Source organism: Equus przewalskii, chromosome 4 (assembly GCF_037783145.1).
Source record: "Equus przewalskii isolate Varuska chromosome 4, EquPr2, whole genome shotgun sequence".
NCBI lineage: Eukaryota > Metazoa > Chordata > Mammalia > Perissodactyla > Equidae > Equus > Equus przewalskii.
The window spans coordinates 3142129-3163565 of record NC_091834.1 but is presented as its reverse complement, the minus strand read 5'-3'; the positions used below and the strand labels follow the sequence as shown (position 1 = coordinate 3163565).

General features: G+C 40.8%; 1 protein-coding gene across 2 annotated transcripts in view; it reads left to right on the top strand.

Moving 5' to 3' along the window:
* The first annotated feature begins 61 nt into the window (after positions 1 to 61).
* Positions 62 to 21437, top strand: part of RSBN1L (round spermatid basic protein 1 like) — a 71864-nt gene continuing 50488 nt past the window's right edge. Inside the window, exon 1 of one of the 2 annotated variants that reach the window (XM_070617013.1) lies at positions 62 to 650. In XM_070617013.1, the coding sequence (XP_070473114.1) occupies positions 113 to 650 (538 nt within the window). In that variant the 5' untranslated portion in view covers positions 62 to 112. The remainder of the gene's footprint in view (positions 651 to 21437) is intronic. The other variant, XM_070617012.1, reaches the window with a different exon arrangement.

Sequence of the window (21437 nt, the reverse complement as noted above, 5' to 3'; positions counted from 1 at the left end):
GGTCCCTCAGCGCGGCGGCCCGCGGAGGCCGGACGACGCCCCGCCCCGCCCCACCGCGCCCCGCCCCGGCCCGCGCCCGGAGCCGAGCGAGTAAATACAACGGGAGCGCAAGATGGCGGAGCCGCCGGGCCCCGCGCACGGCGCCGCCGCCGCGGCCGCGGAGAGGGAGCCGTGCGGCAAGCTGCAGCCCGCCTCCCGGGACGCGCCGGGCCCTGTGTCCGCCAAGAAGGGCCGCGCTGAGGAGAAGAAGGCGCCGCGCAGGCTGAACGGCGAGGGCGGCAGCGGCGGGCACGGCCGGCAGCCGCCCGCGGCGCCCTCGCCTCAGGGCTGCGGCGGCCCGGCGCCCTGGAGCCTCGCCGCGCTGCCGGCCGCCTCGGCCCCGGCCCCCGCGCGGAGCGGCTGCGCCTTCCCCGCTGGCGCGGCCTCCGCGGCCTCGGCGCCGCCGCCGCGCAAGCCGCCGGGGCCCCCCGCGCTGCCGCCCGCGCCGCCGCCCCGCCTGCTGCTGCCGGCCGCCGCCGCCGCCGCCGCCGCCGCGCGCGCCAGGCCGCGCAGACCCAAGGAGCGGCGCGAGCGCGAGCGCCGGCGGCACGGCCCGGGCGAGCGCGGCGCCGCCCGCGAGGAGAACGGCGAGGGGCCGCCGCCGCCGCGAGGTGGGTCGGGCGCCGCGGGGAGGGGGCGCGGGGGGCGGGGCTCGGCGGCTCCGGGGTGCCCCCGTGGGGACAGGAAATGGAGCTTGTCGTCGCGGTCGCCGCGGGGGCCATGGCCGCGCCTCTTGCTTTGCGCGCGGTTCCTGCTCGCGCGCGCGCCCTGCGGGGCCGGGCCCGGGGCGTGGGAGGGTCCGGCCTGGCGGCGGGCGATGCTCAGGGGAGCGGTGGACCGCGGAGGTGCGATCGCGAATGCGCTCCCGTGCCCCCGGCTCCCGCGCTGGGAGACGCTGTCCGAAAAGGGGTGTGGAGAGCCCCGGAGCTGCCGGGGACGCGGCTTCCCGTCCCTATTAGGGAACGCGGGCTGTGCGGGACCGCCCCGCGTCCGTGTGTTCGCAGTGGTCCCGGGCGAGACGCCGCTCTTCGGAAGCGGTTTTCAGCCATATTCTTTTTTTTTTCCTGCAGCAAATGATGGAGGCAGGAGCGTTGACGTGTTTGGGGCCAGGTCTAGTGGCTGCGAGGTGTTTTAGCATCACGAGAAGGCAAAGCCTTAAACGTCCTTTTCAGACGCGGCCAGACAGTGTTCTTTGAAAACGTAGGCTGGTCGTGTTGATTGTCTGCAAGTGTTTGTTTGCAGTAGATGGTCCTGCCTATTTAAGAACTGGTACACAGTGATCTGACAGTGGTTCAGCATAGAGACCGGCTGCAAACTCGATCTCTGATCCAAAGCTTAAAGCCCCCGATGATCTTGATCATAAATGTACACTGACCCACAGTACAAAGTATTTTTTCTGCTTTTTAGGAAAAATGAGATGTCAAGCAGGTTTAGCCTTGCTAATCGAATGGTAGATAAAATCGTGAAACATTCCTGTCTGTCGGAATCAGAGTGGCTGTGTTCACAGTTTTTGCAAACGCTGCGCAAGAGTCTGTGGCAACAGTGTTACCTGTTCCCGGATGTTTGCCTGCAGCACAGCTTGACATCGAAGCGTGGCCGTCAGGGACTGCTGCACGAGGTGGAGACCTCAGCTCGGGAGGCCGTGGCTTCTAGGAAAGGGGTGTTGAGGATGGAATTTGTGTGACTTTTCGCTTGGAATTCTAGGTGGTCAGTATTTTAAAGCTGTTTAGTTTTAATGGTTACATTTAAAAGTTGTAAATGCCCGAGCGTCTGTGCATTTGTAGCTCGGTATCAGCTTTCTTTGTGATGTGTAAACAGTGTATTCGCTCTTCTAAGTTCTTTGAGCGCGTCAGTGAATATGGGTCTCACATTGTCGGTGTGTTGGAATGGCCGAAGATAAGTAAGCTTTCTTTAACAATTGTAACATAAAATATGGAGCACATACATAGCCCCTAAAATGAGTTGGCTGTTAAAGAGAGATTTTTCTAGTCTTTTCGGTTACATTTAGAATCCTCTTTTTGAAGACTACAGCTTATTATTAAGACTGAATATAAGCAGTGATAGCTTTTACATTAAGATTCGAGAAAGGTGTTTTTCCGTGACCTATGTAGGTTTCTTTGAGTAGTGACTCCGTATTAACACTATTGTAAAATTGACATTTTTCTGATGGAAATGCTGATATTTTATTGAAGGAAAACGAAAAATCAAAGAGAAGGGTTGCTTTTCAGTGTCAACCCAAGGGTGGGTCAGTCCAGATAGAGGGAAGATCATTGACAGTAGATTGGAAAGTTAAAAGTGATGAACAGGAGAATTATAGAAGCGTACCAGTCTAGGCTGGTTTAACACAGGGGCTGATGTCTTACACACTGAAAACTCTGGGGCCGTCTGGGCAGAGTGCTGTGGCTGACTTCCATTATAGCCTGAGTCATCAAATAAAAGTTACATTTATTTCTTAGAAAAAGAAAAAGTGCAGAACATTTTAGATTTTTAAAACTAGAAAATAACTAGGTTTTGGTGCTTATGTAATCAACTGAAGGGTTCACAGCCCATTTTCTTGTAAGACTGAAGAAATTGATGAGTTAGTAAACGTGGAAGGTGAAGGTGACATGTACTGAAGGCGTCCAGCATTAGGGTTATATAGTAAACAGCAGAACAGACGTGTTATTATTAGATGACAGTGCCTTAACTGATGCCAGTAACCAATAAATTGTGTAGATCTTCTGATTTTTGTTAGTGTTTTTGCTTTGCATTCAACGTTTTTCCCTTAGAATGACCCTGTGAAGTATCCCAAGACGAAGCCAGAGCATGTCACTGAATTTTTGCCTTGAAAGTCTAGTTACAGAATTTAACTCTAATGAAAATAGAGGCTTTTCTTAGAACTGAATAATTTGAGGTATGTAGATGTCAGTGATTTTAAAGGGATAGATGTTCGAAGATTTTTCAAACTAGACTTTCCCCCATCTTTCTAATATTATTCCACAACTTTAGGTTAAATTGATATTATTTTTACCATTATGAACAAATATTTGTCACTACTGAGCTTGTCGTTTATAGTGATTTCATTTTCTTGTGTAACCTTGTGTTTTTCGTGCCTCCGTTTTTCATTTGCTTAGTTTTGTCCGGCAAAGTCTTTTATACCCTCCAGCAGCTCCATAAAATGCTTCTCAGTGCAGTTTTCCGCGTGGTCAGGTCTGTCCGATAAACTTAGGCGTCCATGGCCCCTGCAGTCGTCCCTTCCGTAGCTGCCAGCCTTCCTGCTTTTGTCTGGATTGTTCTCTCTCCAGGCCTGTTGCAGAGCTGTCATCTTGGGACTGCCCTCAGCTCTTGTTCTGGGAATTTCTTTCACTTTTGTTGAGTTCCTTTTTCTGGATCCCATGCCTTCCTTTTGGTTTATTCCTTCATTTTGATTTCCCCTAATATTACTCTGAAAGAGTGCATGGGAAATCAGTTTTGGGGGATTTTATTTTTATCCTCAGACTTGACTAGCTGTTGAGAGATCGCTATATTGGAACTCATTTTCGCTCAAAAGTTTGGAGGTGTTCCCTTGCTGCCTGCCTTCCAATGTTGATGTTGAAAAATTTGACCTCCAAATGTTGTCTTTTGTTCTACTATCTGCGAGATTTCAACCCTTTCACTGAATTTTAAAATTTCAGCTATCCCCTGAAAAAATGTTTTATGAGCTCCTGTTCTTTGTTCCTGTATTACAGCATCTTGTTCCTTTTTCATGGGTACGGCATCTTCTGTTATCTCTTCAAGGATATTAATTATAATTTCTTTGACATGTTCTTCTGTTTCTTGCGCTGTTTTGGTTCCTCTAACTTTTTTCCTGTTTGTTTTGGTCTCTTTCTTTTCGTTGGAGGCTTTCTTCAGATCTGTGTGATCCTTAGCAGTTCCTTCATATTCAGGAGAAAATTCCACAACTGATTGAAAGCTCCCTGGGCGTGCATGAGCATGGCTTAGTGACTCATGAACTCTCACATGTTCATCTTTATTTCTTTTCTCTGGATCGTGGTAAGAAGACTTTCAGCTTCTTCAGATAAAGGTCCTTCATTTGTCTGTCTGTCTCAGTGGAATAATGGAGAAAGGGGAGGGGATTGGCAGAGGTAGTGAGTTTAGATGGCAAGGTTCTAGTACTGAGCGGGGAGAGAAAGCTTGCAAGTCTCACCATTCAGTTTATAAATTTTCACTTATTCTCCCTGTTTTCGTATCAGCATTTCACTTCTTTTTTCTGTGAGGGACACCCCTGAGCCTGGAGCCACTCTGATTTAGTTTGGATGGAGACCATACTTCTGATTCCCTTAGGAATGTGGGGGGTGGGGTGGGGAGGAGGAGGTTGGTTCTGCCCTCTTGCCTCTTCCAGTGTCTCTAATTTCTAAGCCTTTCTGGGATACTACAGAGTGAATAGGATTGTCATTATCTCTTTCTGTAGGGACTTGGATTAACTGTCTTCTCTTATGCTAAGTCATTTACTGTTCCACCATGAGCTTTCTATCTTGATACATTGTATTTCAGGTTTCAGTTACTATATATATCTCCTAGTTACATCAAGGATGGAATTTATGTTTCCATTTCTTTTTCTTCCTGTTGCTTAGTTATATTTTTCAAGAAGAGATCTTAAATTTTAGCCTTTTTTGATTTGTTCCTCTTTGGGTGACATTGGTCAAGCCGCTTAATCTTTTTGAGCCCTTACTTAGCTATTATATAAGGATACCTTTTCATGCCATGGTTATTAGAATTATATGAACCTAGCATATTGTAGGCATTTGTAAGGGATATTAGTTCCTAACCCTTCTTTCCTACCCAATACATTGAAGACATTTATTTTCACTGAATTCATGGATAGGTATAACTTGTACAGTTTTTCCATTGGTATCTTTGTTTCTAGGAATTTGTGGTGTGTATTAGTATGAAGCATACGTTTTGTGTTTTTTAGCTGAGAAAGATTAACCCAGAGCTAACATCTGTGCCAGTCATCCTCCACTTTATATGTGGGTTGCCACCACAGCATGGCTGATGAGTGGTGTAGGTCTGTGCCCAGGACTTGAACCTCTGGTAAACTACTTTAGGATATTGAAAAAATAATGATACTTAATTTGTGTTAGAGTAAAAAGAATTATGATGAAATATTGTGGCTTACATAAAATCTTTCTGCATTTGTGTGATTAAGGAGAATCAGTAATAAAAGTGCATTCTTACCAACTAAACTAATATTTTTATGACTTCATTTTCATTTTTGAAGGTACATTAAACGTTACATTGTACATATTATTTTTTTTGGATTGTAGATTGAAAATATTTAGCTTTTTATCATGAAAAATTTTAATTAATACAAAAGAAACCAGAATAGTAGTATGAATTCTGGGTCTACCCATCACCCTACTTCAACTATCAACATTTTACAATTCATGTTTCATTTCCACTCCTCCACTTAGTTTTATATTTTTTGCTCTACCATTTTAAAGCATATTCCCAACATATATCATTTCACCACAAAAATAACTAGGATTGAAATTTTTTCCATTACTGAACTAATAATGCTTATGAAATTTCAACAATGCATGTGTATATTTTAAGGATTGAAATTCTCCCCCACTCTCAAGCTATCATTAACAATTTAATATATCTTCTTCTGGAATAGATATGCTTATATGTGTGTGTGTGTGTGTGTATAAATTTTTGTGTGTGTGAGGAAGATTGTTGCTGAGCTAACATCTGTGCCAATCATCTTCTATTTAATGTGGATGCTGCCACATTGTGGCTTGACAAGCAGTGCTACGTCCGTTCTGGAATCTGAACACATGAACCCTAAGCTGCCAAAGCAGGATGCAAGAACTTAACTGCTACACCACTGGGCTGGCCCTACTTATGTATTTTTTAGGTTAACTTTAAAAAAAAATTATTTTTTAAAATTATGGTAAAATACACATAACATAAAATATGCCATTATAGCTATTTTTAAAGCGTGTAGTTTAGTGGCATTAAGCGCATTCACATTGTTGTGCAACCATCACCACCATCCATCTCCAGAACCTTTTGCATCTTCTCAAAGTCCATTCCCATTAAAGAATAACCCCCTTTTTCTCTTCCTCCTCTCCCCCAGCCCCTGGCAACCACCATTCTACTGTCTCTATGAATTTGACTACTCTGAGTACTTCATATGAGTGGAATCATAAAGTATTTGTCCTTTGTGACAGGTTTATTTCATTTAATATAGTGTCTTCAAGGTTCATCCGTGTTGCAGCACGTGTCAGAATTTCCTCTTTGAGGCTGAATAATATTCTGTTTTAGGTATATACCGCATTTTGTTTATCCATCCATCCCCTGATGGACACTTGTGTTCTTCTACCTTTTGGCTATTGTGAATAATGCTGCTATGAACATAGGTTTACAGATACCTGTTTGAGTCCCTGCTTTCAATTCATTTGGGTATATACCCAGAAGTAGAATTGCTGGATCATATGGTAATTCTATTTTTAATTTTTTTGAGGAACTGTTTTCCATGACTATTTTCCATAGTGGTTCCACCATTTTGCATTCCCACCAGTAGTGCCTAAGGGTTAGGTTAACTCTTTAGTATCAGAAAAGTAAGTAATCTGAGTAAGCAAACTCCCCCATGATAACTAATTGAAGCAGATACTTGTGAAGTCAGTGTTCATCAGCCACTTAAGCATAGGAAGTAAAGTATTGGGGTTTCGTAGGGGAAAGAAAAGGCCTTTATTGAGTGCCATATGCCATGGTATTATCTCAGTATTTTTAGATTAAAGCCCAGAGTTTTTCCTAGCGTGCTCAGAGTTGCATAGCTAATGTGTAAAGAATTTGAATCAACCCCGTCCCTGCCAGGGTCTGAGCCTAACTACACAGCGTGACAGTTAATTAAATTTTTTCCTTTTAGACTGCAGTCAATAGGAAAGTAGAAAGTAGAGAGGAACTTTAAAAAATTTTCCAAGTTATTTCTTTTTTCGTAACTTTATTATAAAAAATTTAAGCATATAGAAAACTTGAAAGAACAACACAATGAGCTCTTGTAGATTTTCCTCGTAGATTCAACATCTGTTAATATTTTATCATATATGTGCACTCAATCATTTGAAAGTAAATTTTGGACATCATGATACTTCATTCTTAAATATTTCAGCTTCATTTCCTAAAGGTAACTACATAATCACAATAACATTAAAACACTTAAAATAATCATATAGCCAGTCCGTGTAAAAATTCTTCTGGTTACTCCCAGTTCCCCCATTGTGCCCCAAACACACTACATCTGTTTGGTCTATTTTAATCTAGAACTGTCCTCACTTTTTTTTTCATATGACATTAACTTTTTGAAAATACCAGTTCAACATACCTGTTATCTTGTAGATTTTTTTGGTATCCCCCTTGGTACCTGGGGGGGGTTGGTTCCAGGATCCTACCCCCCCCCCGTACCAAAATCTGCAGATGCTCAAGTCCCTTATATAAAATGGTGTAGTGTTTGCATATAACCTGTGCACATCCTCCCATACACTTTAAATCATCTCTAGATTATTTGTAATACCTAATACCATATAAGTGCTATGTAAATAGTTGTCATATTGTTTAGGGAATCATGACAAAAAAAAATCTGTACACACACTTCAGTACAGACGCAACCATCCTAGGCCTCTTGATTCATGGACGTGAACTGTGGATATGGAGGGCCAACTGTATACATGAGTATAGTGTGTTAAATACTATATATATTTCAAAATTATCATCTCTATTCCATAACGTTCTCTATTGGTTAATATAAATTAACTGTATACCTATATGAATTCCCATTCTACTAGATTATATCAGTTCCTTCAGTGCAGGCATCATTTTATGATCTTGCCTGGCACTCAGTGATTGGTTTGAAGTGAAAAATACTGCTTTTTTATTAAGAAATTAATTTTATTTATCCTCTTGGCATTGCAAATTTAAGTATCTCCTCTTTTTAGCTTTTTTATAGAGAGGGTATACATTTTCTTCAGATATTAACTAATTCAGAGCCACTTTGACTGGTTTGACGTGGAGCAATATTCTGGAAAGCAGATGCAAGGATATAAAATGAGTAGTAAATCTGGGTTTTAGATCTTTAGATGGTTTGACTTCAGAGCTCCGGCTCTAAACCACTGTGCTGACTGTGTTAATGTTTTAGATTGCCTTCCTCTAGAATTGTACCTTGCGTTGTGAGAGTTTCCCAAATAAAGGAACTGGGCTTTCATGGAAGAGTAGGACTTAGGTAAATGGAGGTGATGGAGACAGGCTTCTTAGGCAGGGGGAATGGTGTGAACAAGGTTGTAGAGACAGGAGTATGCCTGGCACCTTCACTGGTCTGTGAACAGAACCATTTGGCTGGGCTTGGTGATTTTGTGCAAAGTTGGGAGATAGGACGGCATGGCAGTTGAAAGTCTGCCGCAGTCTGCCCTCTATTTGCCAGGATAAGGAGTTCAGACTAATTTGCTGGCATTGTGTAGGATGGATTGGTTGAGAGAAGTGTTAGAGACAGGGATATTGGATGGATATAGAAATATGGTAGGCAAATAGTGATGAAACCATTGGTACTCCTGGACACGGAAAGGAAAAGATTTTGGGAGGGAATATATATTATGGCATCATGATTATCAAATATGTTGCAAGAAAGGGAGATTTATATATAATTTTATGGTTTCAGATGGAGAGAATAAGCATATCATTGAAAAATGTGGGTAGGCATGTAGGAGAACTGGTTTGAAAAGATGGATGTGTGTGTGAGATGTAGGCAAGTACCTTATACTAGAGTTCTGTTATCAGATGCAACTCCACTCAGTGGTGAGTCAGTGGGTAAGATTTAAAAATGTTGTTCTAGGGGCCGGCCGAGTGGTTAAGTGCACATGTTCCACTGCGGTGGCCCAGGGTTTCACTGGTTTGGATCCTGGGCGCGGACATGGCACCGCTCATCAGGCCATGCTGGGGCAGCATCCCACGTGCCACAGCTAGAAGAATCCACAACTAAAAGTGTTCAACTGTGTACCAGGGGGCTTTGGGGAGAAAAAGGAAAAAATAAAATCTTTAAAAATGTTGTACTATATATGGGCGATTCTGTTCATTTAGTGTGTGTGCTGCAGTATATGTGTGTGGAGGGGACCCTTTTAAAAGTCTCTTTACAGTGGCAGACTGCAACAGTTGCTTTTTCTGTGAGTTGCAGATAATCTCAGGTCCTCTCTTAGTTCTTAGGTAACCAGCTGTTCACAACCTTTAAAAGGCGTCTAAAAAACCAAGATTAGGCAGGTCTGTTAACCTTTACTCTGGTTTAACAAGTTACTTTCCATTTGTCCTCCCACTTCTGGCCTCCCCGCCATTTTCCTTATCTCTGCTGCTGCTATTTTAGCTTTTGGTTTAGTTTTGGACCCTTTTACGTTACTCTTCTTTCCAGCTTTGCTATTCACTCTTAGTTTTCTAGTGTCTGTTGTTAGCATTCCCCAAATCTTTGCTCAGTCCAGAGTTTTAGATCCATATATTCAACTGCCTCCTTTGACTGTAACCACTATTAGATGTCCCATAGAACTGTAAAATTATTGTGTTCAAAACTCATAGTTTTCCTTACCCAAATTTGTCTTGCTGTATATGTTCCGTATCTCAGTGCCATCATATGTCTGGAGGCTCAAGCTTGAAAACTGGATTCTACACTTGACCTTCATCCAGCCTGTAGCCAAGTCTTATCACTTGTAGCCACTGTCTTTCATATCTCTCTGCTTTCACTCTGTCCTTTCCACTAGTCTTAGTTCGAATTACTTTTATCTCTAGCCTGGATTACTGTATAACTGCCTCGTTATTGGGCTCCCTCCTTCCAGATCTGTGATCTTTCAACTCATTCTTCATGCTTCAGCCTAAGTGCTAACTAGGGATCTAAGTGCATATTTGATCATGTCCCATTTGATTATGAAATGATATTCACATTCCTTAAAATGCCCTCCCAGGCTCTGGCTGGGCCTATCCTTGGTTAGCGCTTGGGCTTCTCAGTGCTCCTGCTGCCTGGCGCTTGCTGCACCCATTATCCTTTCCTGCCTAGTTCCACGCTTCTACTCCACCCTGCTCACAGCTAGCATCCGTGAAGACTCAGCTTGAAGGGAGGCCTCTGCCACTCCCTGGAGCAGGTGAGGTCTGCTTGCTGTCTCTTCCCACATCCCTTTGCACTTCTGTCCTGACTTTCTTCACTTTTTTTTTTTTTTTTGGGGAAGATTAGCCCTGAGCTAACTGCTGCCAATCCTTCTCTTTTTGCTGAGGAAGCCTGGCCCTGAGCTAACATCCGTGCCCATCTTCCTCTGCTTTCTATGTGGGACGCCTACCACACCATAGCTTGGCAAGAGGTGCCATGTCTGCACCCGGGATCCATACTGGTGAACCCTGGGCTGCCGAAGCAGAACGTGCGCACTTAACCGCTGTGTCACCAGGCCGGCCCCTCTTCACTTCATTTGAATCACTTGTTTGTCATCTTCTTCACTAGACTGTAAGCTCTGTGGAATCTGGGCCTGTGATGATCTTGTTTCCGGTGAGGCCCTCAGCCTCTGGGTACTCGATAACTGTTTGGGAAATGAATGAGTTGCACTATATTCCAGCCCTTTTTGCCTGCTCAGAAGAGAGGTCTGGTGTCACTCAAGAAAATGTTGGCAGGTATTTCAAAGTGAGAACACCAGAAAGGTGATAATGGGAGGAGAAGTTGACCAGCAGCTTGCAGACATTGGGCATGTTGTCAAGTGAGCGCAAGAGGCAGGTGAACTGTGTGGGTAATACTAATTGAACTGTGTTTCACTAACACTGAGTTATCAGAATTGCCATTTTGTATACTCTAACCTCATTTTTTTGAGGTTATCAATAAGGTTTGTTTTTTGAGGTTATAAGCTTTTTTGAGGAAGCTTATCAGTACATTATGTTTTTAATCCAAGTTTGTTTACAGAATCTGTAATGGCACTGTAAATGGAAATCTTTGCTCTATTTGGCATTTATTTAGACTTAAAATTAGGTAGAAATCCAAATTAAATTTTTTTTAAATTTTTTTTGGTGAGGAAGATTGGCCCTGAACTAACATCTATGTCAGTCTTCCTCTATCTTGTATGTGGGATGCCACCTCAGCTTGGCTTGATGAGTGATGTATAGATGTGTGCCTGGGATCCAAACCTGCAAACCTCGGCCACCGAAGCAGAGTGTGTGAACTTAACCACTAGCCACCGGTCTGGCCCCTATCCAAATTAATTTTGTTCCAATAGTTAGATAGGTTTTTTTTTTTTTTTAAAGATTTTATTTTTCCTTTTTCTCCCCAAAGACCCCTGGTACATAGTCGTGTATTTTTTAGTTGCGGGTCCTTCTAGTTGTGGTATGTGGGATGCTGCCTCAGCATGGCCCGATGAGTGGTGCCATGTCCTCGCCCAGGATTCAAATCGGCGAAACCCTCGGCCACCGAAGCAGAGTGTGCAAACTTAACCACTCGGCCACGGGGCCGGCCCCTTGATAGTTTTTCACACTATTTATTGAATAGTTCTTCTTTCCATACAGATGTAGAACACCAGCTTTTATCATATACCAAAAATCACGTGTGCTTGGGCCTGTTTTTAGATTCTCAGTTCTTTACATTTATCTGTCTCAGGTCATTTCTGCTCAAGTAACACTCTTGTCATTGCTGTATCTTTAGAGGAGATTTTGGTATCTCGAGGGGAAGGCTCCCCTGCATCCATATTTGTTTTCAGAATTTTCCTGGCTTTTTAAAATATCAGGCTTATTGAGGTATAATTTACATAAAATTTGCTCTTTTTGGGTATACAGTCCTATGAGTTTTGGTAAGTGTACGTAGTAACCACTAGCACAGTCTTGATGCAGATTGCTGTCACCTGCCACTCAGTGCTGTCCCACTGCCTCTGGTCCCAGGGGTGATCTGTTTCTGTTCCGAGAGTTTTGTCTTTTCCAAACTGTCATATGAGTTGAATCATACAACGTCTAACTGTTTGGTGTTTGGCTTCTTTGACTTAACACGTTGCTTTTGAGATTTGTCAGTGTTTGCATTCATCAGCTCGTTGCTTTTATCTCTGAGTAGCTCGTCGTATGGAGACACCGCAGTTTGTTTTCCACTTGCTAGTTGGTGGGAGTTTGCATTGTTTCTAGTTTTGATGATTATGAACACTCCTGCTGCATTCACATACACATCTCGGGGTGCATGTGTGTTTTCATTTCTCTTGAGTAAATACCTAGAAGTGGAATTGCTGGGTTGTATGGTAAGTGTATGTTTGACTTCATAAGAAACTGACACACTTTTCTAAAGTGGCTGTACTGTTTTGCATTCCCATCAGCCCTTGATATTGTCAGTTTACAAAATTTGAGCCATCCTAGTGGATAAGTAGTAGTATTTCATTGTAGTTTTTATTTGCAATTCTCTAATGACTAGTGATGTTGAGTATCTTTTTATGTGCTAGTTTTTCATCCCTATCTCTTCTTTGGTGAAGTTTCTGTTCAGATTGTCTCTTACTGGGTGTTTTCTTATTATTAAATTGTGAAAGTTCTTTACATATTGTATGTACAAGTTCTTCACATATTCTGTGTACAGATTCTTTATCAGATAAGTATTTTGCAAGTGTATTCCCCCATTCGGTGGCTTTACATTCTCTGAATGTTGTCCTTTATGCTTTTTCACAGCAGAAAAATTTAATTTTGATGAAGTCCACTGTATAATTTCTTTCATTTATGGTTCGTACTTTTTGTGTCTTAAATAAGAGAGCTTTGTCACATAAGGTCACACAGGTTTTCTTTTAGAAACTTTATGGTTTTAGGTTTTACATTTAGGTTTATGGTACATTTTGAAAATTTTGGTTTATAAGCTTTGGATCAGAGTTTCCTTACTCTTATTTTTCCTTTTGTTTTTTAAAAGATTTTTTTATTTTTCCTTTTTCTCCCCAAAGCCCCCTGGTACATAGTTGTATATTTTTAGTTGGGGGTCCTTCTAGTTGTGGCATGTGGGATGCCGCCTCAGCATGGCTTGATGAGCGGTGCCATGTCTGCACCCAGGATTCGAACTGGCGAAACCCTGGGCCACCAAAGTGGAGCACACAGACTTAACCACTTGGCCACGGGGCCAGCCCCTTAGTTTTCCTTTTTGATTAACTTGAGAATTATTTTGTAAAGTTCCCTCACCCTCCACAATCCCCTAGGGATTGTCATTAAATTTATTGGTTAACTTAGGAGCAAATTCTAATCATTACAGTTATCTTTATACTTAAAAGCTGCATGTGTATCTTTACCTATTCTTATATTCTGTCTCCATAAAATTTATTGATATTTAATACAGCTTATGAGTTTTCCTCTGGTGTTTGTTTTATTTGGGGGAGTTTTTTTTCCTGATTGTTACTGGTATATAAGAAAGCTTTTTGTTTTTCTACATATACTTGATAATTGGGTATATAACTTTATAGCAGTGAAAGGTTATCAATTACTTGTAATCAGGAACAGACTGAATTACAGTAAGATACTTTGTAATATTCAGGAAGTGATTTCTGTGTGGTACTTCAAGCACTGTTTTTCTTTGAAATCCAGGATCTCTATTAGCAAAGTATAACTATTCAACTCAACAAATATTTTTACTTTTATTTTTTCTGAGGAAGTTTAGCCCTGAGGTAACATCTGTGCCAATTTTCCTGTACTTTGTATGTGGGTTGCTGCCACAGCATGGCTGACAAGTGGTGTAGATTTGCGCCTGGGATCCTAATCTGTGAATGCAGGATGCTGAAGCAGAGCATGCCAAACTTAACCACTATGCCTTGGGGCTGACCTTGACAAACATTTTTAATACTTTGATGCTGTGGTAGGTGTTAAAAGTGACAGAATCAATAATATACAGTATTTTGTCTTCAAGTAACTTAAACAATCAGGATATTAGAAAAAGTAATTATAATATTTAGTGCAGTAAGTTAAATGCCACAAGACAAATAGAGAGTAGTGGTGGTACTAGTGGTAGTGGAGGCAGGCAGATATTAAGGGAGAAAAGGGCTGGCCTGGTAGTGTAGTGGGTAAGTTCATGTGCTCTGCTTCTGTGGCCCACGGCTCATGGGTTTGGATCCCAGGTGTGGACTTATGTACTGCTCATCAAGCCATGCTGTGGTGGCGTCCCACATAGAAAATAGAGGAAGATGGGCACAGACATTAGCTCAGGGACAATCTTCCTCAGCAAAAAGAGGAGGATTAGCGATAGATGTTAGTTCCGGGCCAATCTTCCTCACTAAAAAAAAAAGAAAGAAAGAAAGGTTGCAGGAGAGAGGAGGGGATGTTTGAGAGCAACTTTGAAGATCAGTGTAGTAGGATTTCAATAAAGAGATAAAAGAGTTCTGGGGAGAGAGCATTGTTTGAAGTGTAGCATTCATGGGAATTAGAAAGGAAAACTGAGCTATGCAGTATCACAGAAGCTAAGGGAGGAAATAATTTTGAGGTGTTTGATTTTCTTTATAACTCTGACATTATATATTGCTAAGCATCTTTATTCTAGCCATTCACTCTTAGAGTTTAAAATATCAGTGTGTTTTATAAGACGAATTCTATTTTAATGTTTCTCTGAAGTCAGTGCATGTCTCATACATACATAATTTACCCAAAATAATTTTTTCATTGACTGTAAGAAGACTTTGTAAAGGCTGCATTATTTATTGCTGTGTAACAAACTAACCTAAAACTTGGTAGCTTAAAACAGCAACCATTTTCTTCTATCTGATGATTTTGTGTGTCAGAAATGCCAGCAGGATTGGCTAGGTGATTGTGCTTCATGTGGAGTTGGCTGGGGTTGCTCCGTGGTGTTCAGTTGGTGGCTGGTCTTGTCTCTTGGGTCCAGGGTGACTTCAGTTACATGCCTATTGCCTTGTCGGGGATGACTAGATGGTGAGCTGAGCTCCTCTCTCCATGGTGTCTTGGGGCCTTTGCACATGATCTCCTCATCAGGATAGTTGGATTTCTCACAGGGCAGCTCAGGACTCCAAGAGTGGAAACAGCACGGCTTCTTATAGCCTAGCTTTGGAAGTCTGAACCAGTTCCTCCCTGTATACATATTAGAGTCTGAACAGATATATTCAATTTTTGAAATTTCATATAGAGCACATTCTAAATTAAGCTAAAATAAAGCACCTGTAGGAGAGTTGTTTAGTGATATTAGCTAAATACGTAACTTTTTTTTATTTAGAACTTTAATTGGTTGTATGAAAAAAATAATTAGGAATATATTACAAAAGCATGGGTTCCCACATGTGTTGTCGTTAACCAGAAAGAACTGTATGATTTACTGTTTGCATTGTCGAGTATAATTTTAACTAAATAATATAATTGTATAATGTTGACTTAGTGTTCTAGAATGCCTCGGGTTGTGTGTGTCACATTTTATGACAGCTGTAGTGTAAGATTCAGTGACTAGAGTGATTTAATTCTGTAACCTAGATACCAAGTATCATGTCTCACTACTTCATATCTTGGTTTTACAATATGTTGAGAAGACAAGAAGTAAGTGTACTTCTGTTTTGGAAGCAAATCTTTCCTGGTAGATCAGTGAGGACAACTAACCTGAAGTTTTTTGTTACGGCAGGAGGGGGAGCCCAGACCAGTTGTTCATGTTATGCCTGGGCTGGCTCTCATGTAGGTATATGTGTATTTATTTTTTGTTTTCCTGTTACTCTTCTTTGTGTGTTCTTGTGACTACCATTGCTATACTGTTTTGTCATTCTACGCATGTTACTAGATGCTTTCCTAGTAAAAATTCTATTTGTATTTAATAGTAATAGCTACATTTGTCAAGTGCCTATAATATACTGGCCATAATGTTGGAAATAATGCATGTGTTGCCTTTAATCCTCATAAAAAAATCTGAAAGATCAGTGCTATTATCTTTGACAGATGAGAATACTGAGGCTTAACAGTTAAATGACTTGTATTGTGTCAGTTGGTCAGCTAGTGGCAGAGCTGGAATTCGAACTTAAATATGTCTGGCTACAAAGCCTGAGTTGTTTCCACTGTATTAGAATGTATTTGGGCTTTCTTAATCTCCAGCTGTCTTAAACTGTCCCACTTTCAACATCCTGTTCCTTTTTTGGTATGTTTTGGTCTTGAATGTGTTAGCCAAAGCAACCTGCCTATTCCTGAATAGTAAAAGAGATAAGTATTGTACAATTTGAACTTGCTCATAGTATCTTCAGGCAGAAACATTTTTTGCAAGATGTAGGATGTTGTTACTGTATGAGTTATTGTACTAAATTTTTCCCCTTTATAAAAAAAAATAGAGGGGCTGGCCCCGTGGCATAGTGGTTAAGTTCGGTGCACTCCACTTTGGCCGCCCAGGTTCGCAGGTTTGGATCCCAGGTGCAGACCCATACCACTCATCAGCCATGCTGTGGTGGTGACCTGTGTATACAGTGGAGCGAGATTGGCACAGATGTTAGCTCAGGGCTAATCTTCCTCAAGCAAAAAAAAAAAAAAAAAAAAAAGCAACATAGAATCCAGAAAACCAGAAAAGAAGGGGTCTTCAGAGATCAGTTAGTATAAGCCCCTGATTTTATAAGAAGCTCCACAACTCTCCCTCAATTCAGCAGGTCACAAGTCCTTAATGGATCAGTACAAGTCTTTCAAATCTCAGGGTTCTTAACATGTATCAGTTTTTACAGTTATGTCCATAAGGACCATTCACCCTTTTAGCATTTTCCCTGATATGTATGGGCAAACAGCTGTAGAGGAGGAGGAGTCAGGTGTTTTAAATACCATCTGCTCATCCTGTCAGCTGTCAGCCGTCCCTTGATTAGGAAGGAACGGTTTCTTCTTTTCCTTCCAAGTTTCTGGAACCCATTTCTACATTATCCCTTCCCTTGTTATGTCACTGTATCTGCTGGGGAAGACTTGGAGCAGAAGAGCTACAAGTATGGCTTGTGTGTGTGGGTTATAATTTAGAAACTATCTGTTATTAACTAAATACCATAAAACGTTTGTGATCCAAATAATTCTCATTCTATTTGTTGATTTTTTTTCCCCTAAAGCACGTATAAGAGCTTTTAACTAGAAACTAGGAAACCTGGTTAGGAGTTGCCATAGTTCTGCCACTTGCTCAGTCTCTGTCCCTGGGGAAATCTTTTAAATGCTCTGTGCCCCAAGTTTTTCCTCTGTAAAATGAGGAGAGTAGAGAGATCTCTGTTAGTCCTATGAGAAACTAATGCTGTGGAAACTTTTCTGGCAACTGCCCCACTAAACACATTCTTGTCTGTTCTTTTCTTCCCATACCTCCATTATATCCTGGTTATTTCTAGAGTCTTATAAAAGCATTTACTTTTTTATATTACATCACGATTTCTCTAATTTGTCCTCTGCTTCTTTCTTATGTGGATTCAGCAAACATTTATTTACTGCCTGCTGTGTGTTTGGCGCTATGGGAGGAATGCAAGAGGAAAGCTATCTATGTTTCTTGCCTTTAGAGAATTTATAATTTAATTGGAGAGACAGTTACCTGCAATGTAAGAGACACTCCGTATTGTTACTCATCCTCTCTTATTTTTTCCTGTATATTGCTTTTTTTTTGTCTTCTGTGACTGCTGACCCTTCAGATGCTTATCACTAGTAATTTGTTTCTATTTACTCTAACCCTTTTCTTCTTCTTACCCCTGGAAACTTCATTCATATTGAGCATCAATTATATGCAAAACACTATTCTAGATTCTATAGAATATAACAAAGATGAGGAAGATACGATAACTGCAAAAGAGTTTATAATCCCGTCGTGCAAATAGAGCAGCTACACAAAGAATCAGATTTCAAATTATAAGAGAGAGAGGAGGAGACAGTGATCATTTTCAGTTGCAGGGCTCAAAGCGTGCTTGATGAAAAAAGCTGAATTTCAGCTAGATCTTGCAGGTTGTATAGGATTTGGGTTGGCAGAGTTGGGATGGACGAGAGCATTCTAGCTAAGTGGTATTAGCAAAAATATTGGAGTAAGACATTTGAGTAATTAATGAATCAAAGAACCTGGAATCTTGTGTATATACACATGTGGTTGAGTAGTAGAAAAAATGATTTAAAAGGCAAGGTGAGTCTTGACTTTGAAGATTCTCAAATGGCATACTGTGGGAATTTTCTTTTTTTAGATAGGGTTTGTTTATTCATTGTTTAAAGCAGAAGAAAATGACATGATAAACTGTGCTTTCAAGGAATATTTTTTGGTCACTCTGTGCTTAGTGTATTGGTGGAAAGGAAAGAAACTATGGGAAGACCACTTTGAAAAGGTAATGAATCGTTCATGACAGTGGCTACGGAAAGGGAAAGGGAGACAGATGGACCTATTTCAATGGAGAAATAGACTGAACTGAGCAAGTGATTTAATGTCAGGGGGAAACTGAAGAAGGAAGTATTATAAAGGTTACTGAGAATTTTTTGAGTTTGGCTGTTGGAGGATGTTGTGCCATTCACATAAATAAGGAATTGGAAGGAGAGCTCGAATCTTACTTATATACGAGAAGGATGATAATTTTGGTGGAAGTGAGGATGTGGAGCTTGGCAGAGAGGTTGGGTTGGGAGATTAGTTTGGGGGTTCATTTGCCTAACGGTTGTAGTTTAAATCATAGGAGTGTGTTTTTAGAGGAAGTAGAGAGAAAGGAGAGAGGCATGCCTGGGGTAGATCCTGGGGGAGTGCGGGTCTGGGTGATAGGATCCTGAGCTGTGCGGTAGTTGGCTAGGATGGTGCAGTTTCACTGAAACTCAGGGAGGAGCGTGAAGTGGAGGGCACTAGCGTCTGTTGCAGTGAGGACTAGAAGGCCCTGGAGTAGCTGCTTTGGGGAGGGCTGGGAGTCTTCTGTCCCTAGTCACTATATGTGCAGTCCTTTATCTTCTTTTTACTGGATCCTTCATCTTTTTCTTTCTGTTTATGTTCTGACCATTTTTGTAATGTTACTTTTTCTTCTGCCTCCCTACTTAAATTCTGTATTGTTTCTTTTTCTCCTGCTTCCTGCTTGTTGTCAGATCTATTTCCAGCCACACTTATTCCTGGCTGGGGGAGGAGATCAGTGTCGTTGCTCAGCTAACCAGTTTCATGGAGTGCACTGTCACCTTAAAACTTACAGCACGAATCTGAAGCAGGCGACTGATAGCATCAAGCCTGTTTGAGGTTTGTGCTACAAGAATGTGTTGTGGCTGAAAGCTTGAGCATTAAATTCTACCAACATATCTTAAGAACCGCCAGATTTTTATGATACTTCTATTTAAAAAAATAATCCGATGAACCTATGTGAAGATCCTTCTTTATACCAAAATCTGTGGTTTAATGAGTCATAATGTAGCATGGGATTTCTGTCTTTTTCTTAAAAGCTATTAAATCTAACAAATTATGTATACATATTCAGAATACATAAATAATTGTATAATATTTTCTCCTTTTCTTTTGTTCTTTTGAGGTAGAAATACATTTGAACAGTCTTAATGAAGGAAGGACTTTGAAAAAAGTACGATTATTTTGTGTGTGTGTATTAGCTTATATATTAATTCAGTGTTTTGTTTTGAAGTGTTTTTTTCTCTTTCTCCCCGCATTAGGCACTATACCTCATTGCCTACCAATATCTTAAGTGATTCTAAATCTTTTTTTTAAAAAAAAATATTTGAACATAATTATCAATTCTGTCAGGAAGGAGATTTAGGCTAACAACTTAATTACACAAGTAATACATAAATGTGAATCCCTTTCTGTTGTATAAATTTCAGATAATTTAGAAGTACGTGAAATAAAAACCAAGAGTTCTCTTTGTTCTTTCCCTGGAGTAAATTCTGTTAGGTGTTTGTGTTCGTCCTTCTGGACCACTTTCTGTGCATTCATATGTATACGTATGTATACACACACACTCACAGAAAAGAATATGTAGCTTGTTTTACAAAACCTGAGTATACTAAATGCGTTTTTCTATAACTTGTTCTTTTTACTTTACAGTGTGTCTTGGAGCTCTGACCATTACGTAGTGTTAAATTTATACACACACATATACAACCCGTGTATATGTGTTTTTTTCTAAGTTTTGCCTTTATAAATTTGTATGCATATAAATTTTAGTAAGCCTTTATTAATTTTAGAGTAGTTTTAGATTTACAGGAAAGTTACAGAGATAGTACAGAATTCCCATATACTCTATACTCACTTTCTCATATAATTAAAATCTTATATTTGTATAGTATGTTTATTACAATTAATGAACCAGTATTGCTACATTATCGTTAAGTAAAGTCCATACTTTATTCAGGTTTCCTTGGTTTTTACGTGTTGTCCTTTCTTAATTCAAGGATCCCATCTAGGATACCACATTACATTTAATGATTGTCTACGGAGACTTCATGGCTGTGGTGCTTTCTCATACTTTTCTTGCTTTTGATGACCTCAGCAGTTTGAGGCGTACTAGTCAGGTATTTTGTAAAACGTCAAATGTCCCTCAACTGGAATTTGTCTGATGTTTTTCTCGTGATTAGACTGAGGTTACGGGTTTTTGGGAGGAAGAGCATGACTTTGCGAATTTTAAAAATAAAATTTAATTTAAAAAATCAAGCAATACTGAAAGATTTATTATGAGAAATGGCCCTGACTCTCTCCATTCCCTACCCACCCCCAGCTGTAACTCTTTCTGTTCTCATCTTCTTTTTATTCCAAAGTTCTGAGGGAAATGATCATACTACCTTCTATTTTTTTTTTTTTAGATTATAGTAGGTCTACTTGATACATATACATATTGTTTTTTTTTTTTAAGATTATGATAGATTACAACCTTGTGAGATTTCAGTTGTACATTATTGTTAGTAATGTTGTGGGCACACCATTTCACCCTTTGTGCCCTCCCCACACCCCCCCCCCACCTTCTATTTTTTGATTGATCAGTTTTAAACATATGTTGCATTCTTGTTAAGAGTTTAGTACTTTTATAAGTGAGCTTCTTTCCTCTCTAATGTTTCATAAACCTTAGTTAAAGCAATAATCACTGCTTACTATGACTGCAAATACTGTTCAATGCAAGTCAGAGATCCTTTTCTGTATGGCTTTCTTGGTGTTCACGTAGTTAAAAATTTCCCTTCTTTTTCATTTACGTATATGCCAATTGCTTCATTTTTAGCCCTGTGCTCTGTGTTTTGTAATGAGAAATAATCTGGCAATTCTCTTTTATTCCCGGAGGTCTTGCTTCTGCAGTTCTGCATTCTGGTACTTCGACCTGAACTGGTTGCCCTTTGAGCCAGGTGCACAGCTTTCATGCTGATAAGTTCTTGTGTGCTCTCCTGTGCTGGGTCCCCTGTTTCCTGGATCACATCTCTTCTTCCTTCTTTGTTTAGCTCCTTAATTTACTTGGGCACACTCTCACATAACTTCCTAAGAAGGGATGTGTGTGCAGTAGAAATGTTTG